Here is a 17,488-nt window from a genome sequence, read left to right on the forward strand (position 1 = left end):
ATAATTGGAAAGAAATTGATACTTAAATTTTGGAAAAATACAACCACACCCACTGTTAAAATGTGGATTAGGAATATGATGGACATAGCACGCCTTGAAGAAATGAGACTCCGACTAATAGATAAATATGACCAATTCTTAAAGAGTTGGTCTCCTTTCATCGACTTTTTGGAATCATGTGATGCAGCGGTGCCGTAAGGATTGCTGATTTCAGTTCATGACGCGGATAGAGCTACATCTCCGAATACAGATTTGAAAAATTCTCTTTTAAGGGGCCTTCTCTTCTATTTCTACTTTCCTCTTTCTCTCTTCCTTTTTGTATTTTTTATATACACACTTCACGTTTTTCTACTCTACCATCTATTTTTCCACTTTTTCCCCTTTCTATTGCTTTCTTTTTCTTGTTCTGCTTACTTCTTTCTTATAACATAAAACTAGAGGTTGTACATAGAATGGATTACGGTATTACATAGTTGGCACCTAAAATTAGGTGCCACTGTACTGTTTTGTGCTGTATTAACTTCTAATAAAATAAACAAAAAAAAAAACAAACAAAAAAAAACTATCTAAGCACTCATAGGACAGTTCACAGTATGTATATAGGTCATAAGGGATAGGAGTAGAATTAGGCCATTCTAATTAGGCCATCAATTCTAATCCACCATTCAAACATTGCTGATTTATCTCTCCCTCCTAACCCCATTCTCCTGCCTTCTCCCCATAGCCTCTGATGCTTGTACTAATCAGGAATCTATCTATCTGCCTTAAAAATATCCACTGGCTTGGCATCCACAGCCTTCTGTGACAAAGAATTCCACAGATTCCCCACACTATCACTAAAGAAATTTTGCCTCATCTCCTTCTTAAAAGAACGTCCTTTAATTCTGAGGCTAGGACCTCTAGTCCTGGACTCTCCCACTAATGGGAGATTATACACACAGACCACACAGGCGGCAAAGGAGATCATGATTGAGCCTGGTTGCTAGGGCATAACAAATCTATTATGTAGACACAAAGAACGACAACTAGAAGGTATCACTCCAAAAGATCATACCATCTTTAGATCAGAATGCTAAGTTGACTCGATTTTCAACAGCCAAGGCTTGATCTGGTTGTAAACTAACCTTACAGAAAATGTCATTGTGGAACAAATGTTCATCTACAACTTCTTTGTTTACCCTATGTCCTGAAATGTTTTATTATTAAGAATCAGCTCTTTCTTCATGAGGCCATCAGAAATCAGAGCAAGATGCTGGTACAATTGGGGCCTTGAATTTATTTATTTATTTATTTATTTTATTTATTCCGAGCAAGTAAAGACATTAAAGACATTAATAGTAACACAATCGAAATTATCAAACAATTGGACATTACAATCAATATTTACAAGCAATGAAAAGAACAAAAAGCAAATTTCCAATGTCCAACTCTGTGTCTGTACAAGCTCGAAAAGGAGTGAGAAGAAGAATAACTTATGCTTCTATTATTGCTGAATGCTGCTATTATTTTAATTAACACCAGGGGCTGGCTCATCTGCTTGGACATCCTTCCTGATGAAGGGCCTCGATCCAAAATGTCACCAATTCCTTTTCTCCAGAGATGCTGTCTGACCCGCTGAGTTACTCCAGGTTTTTGTATCTATAATCCATGCCCCCTGATGGTTTGTGATCACTATATATTCCTCTTGCTGTCCACTCTAGCCTCCTAGATCTTGATCCACTTTGCAACAATTGCCATTCAGTGACGTGCGAGGTGGTTACATGATCAGATCACTCTTCCTAACTTCCTCTTATCCTTATATGGATCACCCTCTCCTCCACTCCCTCTCCGCACCCTACTTCTTCAGCCATTACACTCCTTTAAGTTCTCGCCTCACATGGCTATGCACTAGCCTCATATTAGTCTTCAGCTCCCAATCCGGACTGTTCTGCTCCTTGGCTGCCGGGCAGAGCCACGTTCCAGTGTCCATGTCACGTTCTTTGCCAAGCTCCTGCCCCAACTCTCTCATGCACTTGGCCCCATTGCCACCACGTTCCGTCTGCATACCCAGTGCTTTTTCCACCCTGCAGTCTCAGTATACTAGGCCTATCCCCCACTTAGCTCTCTCTATGTACCAGGCCGCTTAGAAGATAGTGCAGCACAAGAACAGGCCCTTAAGCCCACAATGTCTGCCGAACATGATGCCAAGACCATCTCTTATCTATGTGCACATAATCCCTATCCCTCCATTCCCTGCATGTGCATATACCTATCCAAAAGTCACTTATGTGCCATTCCCACTCTCTATCCATATGTCTCATCTTATCCTCACTGTGCTATGTCCTTAGAACCACCCACATCTCTCACTGCACCTGGTCCCATTCCCAATCCGTATTGTCTGCATGTTTGGCCCTATTCCCATTCCATTTTGTCCCCACACCCAGGCCATTGCCCATTCCACTCTGCCCGCACACCCGCAGCATTCCCATTACATTCTGTCTGCACACCTGGGCCTATTCTGTAGAAGGGTCTCAACCTGGAACATCAGCCATTCCTTCTATCCAGAGATGCTGCCTGTTCCACTGAGTTAGTCCAGATTTGTGTGTCTACCATGTTCTGTCCCCACAACTGACCCCATTGTGCTACGTCTGCTCTCCTATCTGCTTTCCCACCAGCATTCCCTCTGCACGTTAGGACCCTTTCCACAGTCACACTCCATCCCCTCAACTGTCCATGATCTCGGCCATACTCAGGCTCACCTCTCCATTGGGAGCTATTCGTAGGGTCTGGGACAACCACGACAGACCTTGCAGGGAAGGCCAGTGATCTCTGTTGTCAGTAGTTTCTAATCATTTGAAGCTCCATTTCAGATTCCTCAGGCACCCTGCTTGTTAAAGGTTGCCAAAATGAAAATGATCCATTAATCCCCATTCTCTGCTTACTTCTCAATACCATTTAGGCATGTTGCTACTTTAATGTGCTTCCAGGCACTGCAGGCATTAGTTCTGACACAGAGGGATAACATCCACATCTTTGGAAGGCAGTGTACGTCCAGCTGTCGCCGGAAATTATGGTTGCTTCGCATGATATTGTCAGCACACCTTCAGAAATCTCGTCTAATTGAACTAGGTTTAACCTAGACATTGGAACAAATTGTACAAATTTTGTCAAGATTTATCAAGAGGCACTCCTTTGTTTATAAAACAGTCACCCAACCTCCCTGCACTGGCTAGTGTCCAGCTTTCCAATAACATTGTTGTACTGAATTTGAATTGGGAATGTTTCCAACCCTTCACTTGGTGCTGTGGCATTTGATTGTAGTAGAAGAAATATATATATAATTTTAAAATGTTTAATCACATAGATGAGAAATAACATGACCACAATGATCTTTAGCGATATCCTGATCTTTTGGGGACTTTAATTTTCAAACAACATCCCTCTTCAATAGCGATGTATAATGTTACAAAAATGATTATTTGTTTCACATTACAATATATATCTTAAAATTAAATCAGGTGCCATTGCAATAAATTACATAAGAATATTCAGTATTGGAAAACACTCCCTATCTCAATGTTTGGTAGAATTAATGCTATAAAACAATTTTTCTACAGCAATTATTGTACCTCTTTCAATCAATCCCGGTATATCTTCCAAAATGTTTTACATTCGGGAATGGGGCTGACATGTAAACCTGCACATTTTCTTTTATTTCTCGTAAATCACATTCAACTTAAAGAGGTTGAGAAAGTAGATTGCATCTGACAAGGAATGTAGTCAGAGGAGATTATTTATTCTTTCAACAGATACCAAGACCTGTCTCAACAGATTTAAGAAGGAGCCCCCTTACAGTCCCTTTGTGCGTTCAGTAGCTGGAGTGCTAATGGCACTGTGCACTATCCTTGAGATGGCTGCTATCCATCCCCTTCTGGGATACATGTTTGGCTAGAATGTCTGACAAAGGATGTAGGGGCCTTTGCCAAGCTGCATTCTGTACAGTTGCATAACACAGGACTTGCTGCACAGCAAGTTTCAGGCACAGCAAAGTGGACTTTGCTGTGCCTGAAACTTGCAGTGCCTTTCAGTGTCAGGAACTTCCACAAATTACTGTTACAGATTGGTACAATACAAGGTCCAGGACTATGTACTAAGGGGTGCACTGAAATTGAATACAGCTGCAGCATAGACTGTGGGAAAGGCCACAACTTAGCCTCCTCCCACTGTTCAACTGCACATTGAGGTGCAAAGACACTGGGTTACTAAGCCAATTCAAAGTGCTGGAGTAACTCAGTAGGTCCGGAGCCATATCTAGAAGGCATGGATAGGAGACGTTTCAAGTCAGGACCATTCTTCAGACAGATTGGACACATGAAAGACAATTTGAATTCCTGCTGATATAATGTAAATTTATGCAATTGGAACAAAGTGGCTTGTGTTGTAAAAGGGACATTTGAATATTCTATATTTGCAATTTTTAAAGAAAAATTAACATTTGTTCCGTGTGGCAAGTAGGTCCTTCCCTGTCATACCCTTCCTGTATGGTCACTGCATGCGGCTCTCAAACCAGACCTGGTGGGTATTCATCATGCAGCTCTGTGTGGAAAGTGCATTTGCCAAGGTCTGGAAAGGAATAGATTTAGTTTAGTTTAGTTTAATGATACAGTGAGGAAGCAGGCCGTTCGGCCCAATGAGACCGTGCCAACCAGCGATCCCTGCACGTTAACACTATTCTACACACTAGGGACAATTTACATTTATACCCAGCCAATTAATCTACAAACGAATGAAGTGGCATTGTCAAAAGATATCCTGAAAACAGGACTGAAGCTCCTGAGCAGTAGGCTGGGACAATTAAGAGCTGGAAGCTGCTGGAAGATCATCAACTCTTTTGTAGGATATATTCGACATATAGAGAATGAACAGGAGGAGGAGGAGATTCTCCATCAATCATAATGTTCACCATGCACCACCTTCACTTTTTTTTTTAAGGAGGCAAAATCAAACACAGCACAATTGAATTTCAAAATGCATGCTCCTATTAGTTAGCTTTTTCTGTTGGGAACACTCATGGATAATTAAAATAACACTCTGATTTAACTGAAGAAGGGTCTTGAGTATAATTTCTGTTTGGCTGAGTCAATGTGCCAGTGATGCTTCTGCAAGTAAGATTTTTATTGTACCTGTACTTCACCAAAAATAATATTATCACATTGCTTTCTGTGCAGACCTGCCTCCACTGCTGTTATATCTTTGGCATTCGGTCAGTACGTATTGCAACCATTATTTATGCCATGTGGAGTTCCAGAGATTGCGGTTAAGATCACCACCACGATTGGAATCAGTAAGTTCTCTTGCATTGTCATCTCTGAAGCTACTTTTGTTTCTGTTCAACAGTTCGAGTATTGTCATTTATGTAAAATACCAGGCTGGTCAGGCAGAATCTCCGGAGAACACGGGGAGGTGACATCTTGGCTCAAGTCCCTTCTTTAGAATGATTGTAGTCGGGGTGGGGAGGAAGGAAGCTGGAAGAGAAAGGAAGCTGGAAGAGAGGTGGTGGGTGGGAAGCCTGGCCAGTGATAGGTCGATACAGGTGATGGGGGGAGGGGGGAGTTTTAATTGGCAGATAGTTGGACAAAGGCCAGAGATGCAAAGACAACAAGAAGTGTGAAATGAACAGATGAGGATAGAAGAGGTGAAATGTGGATAGAGATGGAAGGAGATGGGGGGAATGGGAAACATGAAATGTCTGCATTTCTCTATTATAGACATGACTGCACTTCAAAGGTATTTCATTAGCTATAAAATGTTTGCTACATTCAGAAGTTTTTGATACCACACTTATATATACAGAAATGTACAAAATATTACTGCCACTGCACTTTTTTTCATTGAATCAATTCTGCTTACTTTATAATATTTGTGATGTGTTAAATAACATACTTCTGGCTTCCCTGAACAATGAACACCATCAATCTTTTGCTTTTGTAATGCACAGTAATGTTCCTGCAGCTTGAATGATGAATGTATCCACGGAAGCATTTCCCATGTATGCCTTAGGCTCTGTAATTTACTAAAATAAAGAGATTTAAAGGCCTCATTTCAGAGGTATGTACTATTCCAAACTATGGCTTACAAAATGTTACTGGAATATTGCCGAACGTGACTTTGGATTATGCTGGAGTATAGGCAAGTTCTACTTACAATAACAGATCCATGACATGGGAACTTCAAGCAAGGATGTATATTCTGGATATACTTATTCTGGATGTATATTCTGGATGTCCACAGTAAGGAACTCACTGTGCATGTTCTTACACTGTATTATGGCATCCATTGTCCTCTGACAACGTGACTTGGTTTAGTTTAGTTTAGATAAGATATACAGCATGGAAACAGACGGTTCGGCCCACTGTCCACACTGACCAACGATCATCCATACACCAGTTCTATATTATCACAGTTTTGCATCCTATACACCAGGGGCAATTTACAGAAGCCAATTAACCTACAAACCTGCCATCTTTGGGATGAGGGTGGAAACTGAAGCACCAGAGAAAACCCACGCAGTCACGGGAGAACGTGCAAACTCCGTTCAGACTGCACCCGTAATCAGCATCGATCCCAGGTCTCTGGCCACGTAAGGCAGCAAAACTACCACTGCACCACCTTGCTACCCTATTTGCCGACTTATTTACATAACATTTTGCAAAGAGCACAATCACACCTATATTTCACAGGAATATTGAGGTCTTAATAGAGCAAATGACATGAGTGATGAAACCTCAATGCTGCTCCTGGTTTGAAGGAAGAAGAGAAGTTCAGGGCATGAGACCCAATGTGCCATCATCTTCATGAAGCCAGTCAGCAACTGTGGATAGATAAACTTAGTCAATATTTTATGTCCAAGATTCTTTGTCAGAACTGGGAGAGATAAAGATTTTGTTGCACAGAAGGTGATGGGAGGAATGGATGGAATGAAGGATATATAGGATTGGAGGCCTCACTATTTTATTCCATGTGTTTATAAATGCAGGATGTTAAATCCTCTGCAATAACATTGACTCACACTGTTTTCAAAGTGATCCACAGTTCTACTTTACTCTCAGATGCGTCTCTAACTGCCCTACTAACCCATTTCTTATGGTCTCATCATTTGACATATTCCCCTCAAACTGTGGAGCATCTTGGACAATACAAATCACCCCTTCCATGACACACTGGTCAACCTGAGGAGTACCTTCAGACTAGTTCCACCTAGATACATTATCCTCCTTCCCTATGGCTATCAAACTGAACAACTCCCCCCCTCCCCCCTTCTGTCACGGGCTAGACTGACTCCTCTCTCCCCCCTGTTGTGTAATGAGACCCATCCACAGGAGTAACAACTCATAGTCCTTTATTGTAACACATGCGGAGGAAACATTACATGTTATTGTCTCCGTAGTCAGCATCAAGTCTGACCGTGAGATGGTGATGTACTGTTATCAATAGTGTAGTGATGAAGATCCAGGCTGGACTAGATATGGAATGTGCAACATGCATAATGGGTGTGCTGATAGATATAGTGAATATGTAGTGTGGTGATGTGTGGTGTCTATGTGTGGTGATAGATATAGTAAAGGTAGGCTAATATAGTCAATCTCTATCCTTCCTCTTAAGGAATTAACCCATAATAAAATAGTTATGATAATTAAATGTTAAGAATACACCGCAACATGCAAAATATATGTACCACTGATTACATGTGGTAAGTATAAAGTAGGCTGAAGGGAATAACACCAAAGGCAGTTCAAATGTAATCCTGGTACTTTGGGTTAGGCTTGCAGGTGCGACCTGCACATGTATGGTTCAGTCCCACATCTCCTCCCTTCACCGGAGATGAGATCGGTGGTAGAACAGGAGCAGGAGAATAAAGCCACATCGCCGGCGGCGAAACTTGAGACCTTGGCAGGAGTCGAGGTGGCGTGGTCGTAGATGCAACGATTGGAGCAGGAGTGGCAAGCAGCGGTGGTATGATTGGTCCGGGGCTGTTTGATGGGGGTGGAAGTATTCTTGTTTGATCAGGATGATAGGGAGCTGGTGCTGGTACTTGAAGACAATGATCTACAAGTACTGGCTGGTAAATTGACTGCTGTTGTCGGAAGATAGTTGATAGGGAGCCCTGTGGACAGAGAAGTGGCGTGCCAGCTGCGGAGGTGGGACTATGGAGTAGATCAATTTCAAACCATCCGGAGAAGGAGTCGATTAAGACCAGGTACTGTTTGCCATGTCAATCAAAAATGTCAGTTGCCACAGTGGACCATGGGAGGTCAGGAACTGGGTATGAGAGAAATGGCTGTTTTGGTTGGTGTTGTGCCAAACTGTTGCACATCGCACAGGACTGTATCTTCTCACGCACAAAAGTCAGTCCAGGCCAGAAAAACATGCCTTTCGCTCTTAGAATAGTCGCCTCTGCGCCTGGTTGTCCCCATGGTCGGCATCAAAGCACATTGTTGTGTAGGGAGTCAGGAATTACAGCTTTGTGGCCCTTTACGATAATACCTTCTTGTTGTACCAGTTCGTCACAAACGGAGAAGAAGGGCCGAATTGGGAGTGATATTCTGTTTTGCTTTTCCAGCCACCCATGCTGTATGACAGAGGAGAGTAATCGTGAGGAATTGTCAGCACCAGTCTGGGCTCCTAGGTCTTCCAAACAGGAAGAAGAAACATAGGAGACCATCATGACAACGAAACTGTCATCATCCGTTGATGGTTTTTCTCGCAGGTCTTATGTGGAGCGCGTGACAGAGTATCAGCCAAGTGCATGTCTTTGCCACATTTGTAAATCAGAGTAATGTCATACTTCTGTAGTTGTAGCATCATACGTTGGAGACGTGATGGAGCAGCATGCATCGATTTGTTCAGAATGCAGATCAGTAGTTGATGGTCTGTTTCAATTGTGACTGTTTTTCCAAAGATAAAGTCATTGAATTTCTTGCAGGCGAAAACGACCACTAGCAGTTTCTTTTCAATCTGAACGTAGCATTGTCCTGTGTCAGTTTTAGTGAAGCATAGGCAACAGGTCTGTTAGCATCACCATTGTTTTGGAGGCAGGCTGCTCCTAAACCATACTGGGAGGCATCGCAAGTTAGTGTAACAGGCAGCTTTACGTCGATGTAAGTGAAGGTGGGGGCACAAGACATCTGTTGTTTAAGAGTGTCAAACGCCCTCTGCTGTTGCTCATGCAAGGACCATACAGTATCTTTGTGAGTTAGCTGGTGCAGTGGGGCTGATAGTTCGCTGAAATTCCCCAAGTACCTTACCATTCCAAGGAATCTCTGCAGGCTGGTTACATCTGTGGGTGCTGGCAACTCGTTGATTGCAATAGTCTTTGATGGATCGGGTTTGAGACCGTCATTGGTGAATACATGACCCACGTAGTTCACATCACTCACCTGGAAATTGCACTTTAGGGGGATAAACTTGAGGTTGATTTCCTTGGCATGGTCTAGAACCCTCTTTAATTTTGCACAGTGTTCCTGGCTATTTTGTCCAGCAATGAGAATGTCAACAACAATAATTGAGCATGGGTAACCAGCAAATTGTTGTTCCATGGTGCGCTGAAATACTTCACTTGCCGAGTTTATGCCGAACGGCATGCGTATGAAATTGTAATGTCCAAAAGGTGTGCTGAAAGTGGTTAGCTTGGAAGAATTGTGATCCAAAGGAATCTGCCAGAATGAATTCTTTGCATCTAGAACTGAGAATACTGTTGCCTTGCCCAGCTGCGCTGCGACTACTTCCACTGTGCACATGAGATAGTGTGGTTGTTTAATGGCAGTGTTTAAATCTTTAGGATTGATACAAATCTGTATTTCTTCCTCATTCTTTTTTGTTGCTATGACCATGGTTGAGACCCAGTCAGATGGATCAGCAACAGGAGCAATCACACCTAGAGTTTCCATCCTGTTGAGTTATTTTTGTACGCGATACTGCATGGCATGGGGAACCCCGTGGGCAGGACAGACAACTGGCTGTACCAAAGGTGACCAAGCCTAGGTCATTGCAGGCATCAATGCCAAGCAGAGAAGTCACTTTCTCTTGGACAATAAAGAAGCTCAGATTGTATACACGTGACACTAGATGGCACTGTAGCTCGACTCTCCCAACAGGGTGCACCTCACCTCCCCCAAAAGGGAGTAACATAGCAGTAGTTTGTTTTATGACTTCAGCATTCCGAATCCTGTGGAGCTTAGATAAGGACAGGACATTGCAACAAGCTTCTGTGTTGAGTTTAGCAATAACATTCTCACCGTTAATAAGGAGGGTGATTATGGGATCTATGTGTTTACAAGACAATTCTGACAAGGAATGTATGTTGACACTCAGTCCATCGATAGTAGGCAGCACAGCCTCGTTAGGAAGAGGGATTGCTCTTGGCGTTAAGTGGGAAGGTTCTGACTGTAGCAGGTGGACAGATTGCTTTGTCTCAACTCTATTCCCACGCAAGCGACAGCAGAGGATGAAGTTATTTCTACGTTTACAGTAATGGCCTTTTTCCAAAAGCAGGGCATTTGTTCACAAATGCCAACATGTGAACCTCCACAGTTCCCACATTGGTAAATCCGGCATTGGATCTGACAGGCACTTCTGAAGGCTGGCGCTGAGCATGGTAAAATGTGCCAGCAAGATTTACATCATAAGCAGAATGAGGACCCGGTCTCAAAGATTTAGTGTGAGAGTTTGTCACTCTGCAAAATGACAGCGATTCTCATACCTTTCCAGAGTGAGGTCTGCATCACGTATAAGTTAATCTCGCACCTTGTCATTGAGAATACCATATACCAGCCTGTCACAAATGAAACTATCACAGAAGTTTTCGAACTTGCATTGGCTAGAGATGTGCTTTAAAGAACTGATATGGGCTTCGACTGGCTCACCTTGCCTCTGGCTGTGCACAAAAAAAATCTGTGGCGCTCCATTAAGAGATTGGTGCGTAACTCACACAGTTGTCTGAACTTGTTCATTAGGCAGTCGGGATCATCTATAGATTCCACAGAACGACCTATACAGCCACGGGATTAACCTGAGCTGGAGTGTAATGGAATCGGCGTGCACATCGAATGGCTTCTGTGCAGCCAAATTGAGGAGAATAAATGCACGAATACCTGGCGCAGCAGCATGATGTGCTGCACAGATATATACGGTGAAGTCCTCTTTGAAGATGTGGGTCAGGCTTATGAAATGTAACAGCCATAGTGAAATAACAAACAGAATGGAAAAAAAAAAACTAAAACAAACTGGAACCTAACTAGGCAAATAAGGGGTCCAAACCTTCTGACACTATGTTGTGTAATGAGACCCATACACAGGAGTAACAACTCATAATCCATTATTGTAACACAAGCGGAAGAAACATTACATGCTATCGTCTCCGTAGTCAGAATCAAGTCTGACCGTGGGATGGTGAAGTGCCATTATCAATAGTCTGGGGAGGGATGAAGATCCGGACTGGACTACATATGGAATGTGCAGCATGCATAATATGTGTGGTGATAGATATGGTAAAGGTAGGCTAATATAGTTAACCTACACCCCTTCCATCCCCCTAATATGTGTGGTGATAGATATAGTAAAGGTAGGCTAAAATAGTTAACCTACCCCCCCCTCCCCCCCCCCCCCAATCTTTGCACATCCCCAATTATTTTCACTCGTCACTTTAATTTCATGTTTCATGTATAACTGCATGACTGCAGAACCCAAATTTTGTTTGAACTTCATGTAAGATTCAAACAAGGGGACATGACTTGAGAATTAAGGGACTGAAGTTTAGGGGTAACATGAGGGGGAACTTCTTTACTCAGAGAGTGGTAGCTGTGTGGAATGAGCTTCCAGTGAAGGTGGTGGAGGCAGGTTCGTTTTTATCATTTAAAAATAAATTGGATAGTTATATGGATGGGAAGGGAATGGAGGGTTATGGTCTGAGTGCAGGTATATGGGACTAGGGGAGATTATGTGTTCGGCACGGACTAGAAGGGTCGAGATGGCCTGTTTCCATGCTGTAATTGTTATATGGTTGTTATTATTATATGGTTATATTGTGTTTCATGATTTGGCAGATCAATTTCTCTCCTGGGATAAATAAAACTATCATATCGTATCATCCTGTCCATTTCTCCCACTTTTCACAAGTTGGCCCAAGTATCTCATAAAGCTTTTAGCTATATATCTTTTCTTTGACTCTGCCAAGATATGTCAGCCCTAGATATTTGGTTGTGTGTGAAAACATGCACTTAAAACATAGTCATAGAACATAGAACATAGTGGGTTGGCGGTGCGACCAACGTCGCAGCGGCCTCTGCAGTCCGTCTGTCTTTTTTTAATTTTATTGTCCTGTTTGTGTGGGTTTTTTGACTGTGTATGTGTGTGGGGGGCGGGGGGGGGGGGGGGGTGTGGTTGGGGGGGGGGGGGTGGGGTGGGTGGGGGAAACTTTTAGATCTCTTCCCTGTCAGGGGACCCGACCCTTTTCCCTGTCGGGTCTCCGTTGCTGTTGGGGCCTAGCACCGTGGAGCGGCCTCCAACCGGAACGACCTGGGGGCTCAAGTCACGGAGCTACGGACCTACCATCGTGGAGCTGGCCGGCTTCGGCATGTGGGAGCTGCGGTGGTGCGCTGCTGTGACCCGACTCCGGTGGATGGTGACACAGGGAGCTCGCGGGTCCCCGGTGTGCTTTGCGGGGCACCGGCAACGGCGACTTCTCCCGCTCGAATTGCGGGGTTGAGAGTTACCCGGAGCAGGGCCTTACATCGCCCGGCGTGGCTTTAAATGGCCGCGGACTTGCTAGCGCCCGCCGGGGCTCCGACATCGGGACCCGGAGCAGGGCCTTACACCGCCCGGCGCGGCTTTGAGTGGCCGTGGGACTTGTTAGCGCCCGCCGGGGGCTTTGACTTTGATTCAGGAGAGGAATGGAGAGCAGGGGAGAGACAAGACTTTGCCTTCCATCACAGTGAGGAGGAGATTCACTGTGATGGATGTTTGTGTAAATTGTGTTGGTGTGTGTCTTGGTTCTTTTCTTGTATGACTGCAGAAACCAAATTTTGTTTGAACTTCATGTGAATTTCAAATGACAAATAAACCTTATTGTATTGTATTATTATTGTATTGTAGAACAGTACAGCACAAAACACGATGCCAAGATAAAATCTTGTCTACTTGCACATAAACAATATCCCCCTATTCCCTGTGTAATTATGCTCCTAAAGCTTAACCGCTTTAGTCTAGTTCAGTAAAGCACTGAGTCAAGCACTGGACCACTAAACTTTATTTTTTTGAACGAACAACGAATCCCCTATACAATACCTAACCACCGCATGTTCGATCCTTTTCTCTGCCTGGCCAAGTCCTCAGCCTCGTGCAAGCAGACATTTCCAAAAGGTCACGCAGTCCCAAGCGCCCTTCCAGAGGATCGACAACGATCCTAGTGGGGGCTACCTTTTATAGGTCCATGAACCCTGCGGGGCCGAACTACATTGGGGTGGCACCGCTTACAAGCCAAACACACTTATCAATTACATTAAAGTATTTTTGACAGTTCCCCAACCCAATTACAAAGCATCCCATTACAATGTTTCTACAGAAGATTCTGGAAGGAAGTCAATCAATCATATAATGCAACATTTCCCCTGGCAGTATAACCAATTAGCCAGAGCTTCGTACTTCAGCCAATCATTAAACAGCAGTATAACATTCCTGCAACAATATTAACATTATTTACATTCTCTTTGCAGTTTTATCCAATCAAGACAATGCACTACAACACCTTGGAGTTTATTTACAGAATTCTCATACATTCTAACAATTGGGAGGACATCTCGACCTCACCTTATATGATATATTGATCTGGGACCATGATTTACTGGCACCAGCTCGCAGCTTGTGGCTTCTAACAGAAAAAGGCTAACAGGCCTTGTGGATTCTTCGAGCCAGCACCGCCATTCAATGTGATCATGGCTAATCATTTACAATCAGCATCCCGTTCCTGCCTTCTACTCATACCTCTTGAATCCGCAAGCCCTAAGAGCTCTATCTAATTTTCTTTTGAATGCATCCAGTGAATCGGCCTCCACTGCCTTCTGAGGCAGAGAATTCCACAAATTCACAACTCTCTGTGTCAAAAAGTCTTTCCTCATCTCAGTTCTAAATAGCCTATCCCTTATTCTTAATCTGTGCCCCCCTGATTCTGGACTCCCCCAACATCATGAACATGTTTCCTGCATCTAGCGAGTCCAATCCCTTAATCATTTTATTTGTTTCTATAAGAATCCCTCTCATCCTTCTAAATTCCAGTGAATACAAGCCCAGTCGCTTCATTCTTTCATCATATGACAATCCCGCCATCCCGGGAATTAACCTTGTGAACCTACGCAGCACTCCCTCAATAGCAAGAATGTCCTTCCTCAAGTTTGGAGACCAAAACTGCACACAATACTCCAGGTATGGCCCTGTACAACTGCAGAAGGACATCTTTGCTCCTGTACTCAACTCCTCTCGTTATGAAGACCAACTTGCCATTAGCTTTCTTCATTGGCTGTTGTACCTGCATGCTTACTTTCAGTGACTGTGTACAGACTCCCAGGTCTTGTTGTACTTCCCCTTTTCCTAACCGGACACCATTCAGATAATAATCTGCCTTTCCTTTGTTGCCACCAAAGTGAATAATCTCACATTTATCCACATTATACTGAATCTGCCCACTCACCTAACTTGTCCAAGTCACCCTGCATCCTCATAGCATCCTCTTCAGAGTTCACGCTGCCACCGAGCTTTGTGTCATCTGCAAATATGCTAATGTTAATTATAATTCCTTCATCTAAATCATTAATGTATATTGTGAATAGCTGCAGTCCCAGCACCGAGCCTTGTGGCACCCCACTAGTCACTGCCTGCCATTCTGAAAGGGACCCGTTAATCCTTACTCTTTGTTTCCTGTCTGCCAACCAATATTTTATCCATGTCAATAACCTGCCCCCATTAGTACGATGTGCTCTAATTTTGCCCACTGCATGGGAACTTATCAAAGGCTATCTGAAAGTACAGGTACACTACATCCACTGGCTCTCCATTGTCCCGTTTACTTGTTGCATCCGCCTTAACCACCAACCCTCACAGCGCCTTAAATTCACTCACAACCCTCTGTGTAAAAAAATTGCTCTGTACATCTATCTATCTTCTATCTATATTACTAAAAGCCTGATCTTGACCGCTTTTGGCCCACTGTGCTGCGATTTCCGAGAGAACGTCGCCACCTATGGCCGTCATTTTTGGCCACCTCGCTCAAAGCCCCCCTCCGCCTTCCTGGACCAGAGGATTTTTCCCATCGATGAAAAATCAGAGAGATATTAATGTTTTTTTTTTAAATCACCATTCTCTCTGCTGCCCCTGCTGGAGGGAGGGGGAGAGACTATAAAACCAGGAAGTGGTGTGCCTCACTCAGTCTCTGCAAGATGGATGAAGCCAAAGGGTCACGTCTCTCTGAGCTCTGAATACCACTGAACACATGTCTACTCAACTGTGTGTCCCCTTAATGTGGTTTGAAAATGAAAATATGATTTGTTTGAAGTAAAAAGGCACTGCCTGCAAATGGTGGCTTGGGTGCTTTGGCTTGAAGTTTAAAGGCACTACTTACTGCAAATGGTGGCTTGGGTGCTTTGGCTTGAAGTTGAAAGGCACTACTTACTGCAAATGGTGGCTTGGATGCTTTGGCTTGAAGTTGAAAGGCACTAACTGCAAATGGTGACTTGGGTGCTTTGGCTTGAAGTTGAAAGGCACTACTTACTGCATATGGTGGCTTAGGTGCTTTGGCTTGAAGTTGAAAGGAACTACTTACTGCAAATGGTGGCTTGGGTGCTTTGGCTTGAAGTTGAAAGGCACTACTTACTGCAAATGGTGGCTTGGATGCTTTGGCTTGAAGTTGAAAGGCACTACTTACTGCAAATGATGGCTTGGGTGCTTTGGCTTGAAGTTGAAAGGCACTACTTACTGCAAATGGTGGCTTGGGTGCTTTGGCTTGAAGTTGAAAGGCACTAATTGCAAATGGCAGTTTGGGTGCGTTGGCTTGCGGTTAAAAGGCACTACTGCAAATGCACTTACGTCCTGTTTGCACTGTATATTGATTTTAGATATTGATTACCATTTGCGGCTGTGATTTTTGGCCATCTTACTCAGTCCCCCTCTGCTCAGCAGGTGCAGATAATTCTTCCCATCAATGAAAAATAAAAGTGTTATTAGTGTTTAAAAAATGTTGAGAATCTCTCTCCTGTCAATCACGCCATGAAGGCCACACCTTTTACGGTGGGAAGGGGAGGGGTTATAAAACCTGGAAGTGTGGGTGTGGCTCAGTCTCTGCTTGATGGGGGAGGGAGAGGTCGAGACTGTCTGAGCTGTGAATTTACTGAACCCACTGAATGTCTACTGAAGTGTGAGTGTGGTGTTTTGTGTGGTTTTATGGTGGTTTCACCCTGCATGAAATGGTATGAAGCTGCATTTGAATTTGTTGGCCTTGCACCCTGCTTGAAGTGAAATGAAACTGCACTTGAATTTGGTGGCCTTGCACCCTGCTTGAAGTGTTAGGAAACTGCACTTGAATTTGGTGGCCTTGCACCCTGCTTGAAATGGTAGGAAAATTGATTTGAATTTGGTGGCCTTGCATCCTGCTTGAAATGGAATTTCAAGGAATAGCCATGAGTCAACTGCCAGCCCACCAGTCGTGTGTGAGCTGCCACCCCAAGAACCCATACCAGAGCTCCAGAAAGCCCCCCCACTGGCCACCAATATTGGAATTGGTGGAGAGGTGGAATATTGTGTCGGGGGACCAGCCCTCCCATGTGAACATGGGACCCGACGGGTCCCACTTAGTCTAGTTATTATTTAAAATTCTGTGTGCGTGTGCGCGCACGCGCCTGAATTCTGGCTGCCAGCCTTTAATTTGTTGCTACGCCAACACCTGACGCAGAATCGCCGAGATTGTTTCCAATTCGGTAGAGAATTCACTTTTCATTCCAAGTATCCACTCCTGATTAAATGTTGTCGTGTTTATGTTTACCCCCCCCCCCCACCCCCCCACCCACGCAGCCTGTCAAAGCACGTCATCACATGTGTCGGAATAGAGAAAGAGGATTGGGGGTGATAGGGAATGGGGAACAGATGGACTGTACCTACCGTTCCCCCTTCCCCTTTCCCTCCCCACTATATCCCCTCTCTCTCCCCCCACCCCTCTCCCCCTCCCTCCACACTCTCCCCCCTCCCTTCCCTACCCCATCTCCTTCTCCCTCACCTCCTCCCCCCCTCCCCCACACCTCTCTCCCCCTCCCCCATCCCTCCCTCCACCTCCCCCACCACTCTCTCCTCCCCCTCTCCATGTCCCTCCTACCTTCCCCTCCTCCTCCCCCTCTCCTCCCCCTCCTCCTCCCCCCCCCCATCCCTCTCTCGCCCACCCCCCTTCCCTCTCCCCCTTCCCTCCCCCACCCCC

General features: G+C 44.3%; 1 protein-coding gene across 1 annotated transcript in view; it reads left to right on the forward strand.

The window, feature by feature from the left end:
• slc7a11 (solute carrier family 7 member 11) overlaps positions 1–17,488 on the forward strand; it is a 199,527-nt gene that overhangs the window by 32,415 nt on the left and 149,624 nt on the right. Inside the window, exon 3 of the mRNA XM_055643379.1 lies at positions 5,208–5,323. Within this exon, the coding sequence (XP_055499354.1) occupies positions 5,208–5,323 (116 nt within the window). The remainder of the gene's footprint in view (positions 1–5,207; positions 5,324–17,488) is intronic.

Source organism: Leucoraja erinacea, chromosome 1, assembly GCF_028641065.1.
Source record: "Leucoraja erinacea ecotype New England chromosome 1, Leri_hhj_1, whole genome shotgun sequence".
NCBI lineage: Eukaryota > Metazoa > Chordata > Chondrichthyes > Rajiformes > Rajidae > Leucoraja > Leucoraja erinaceus.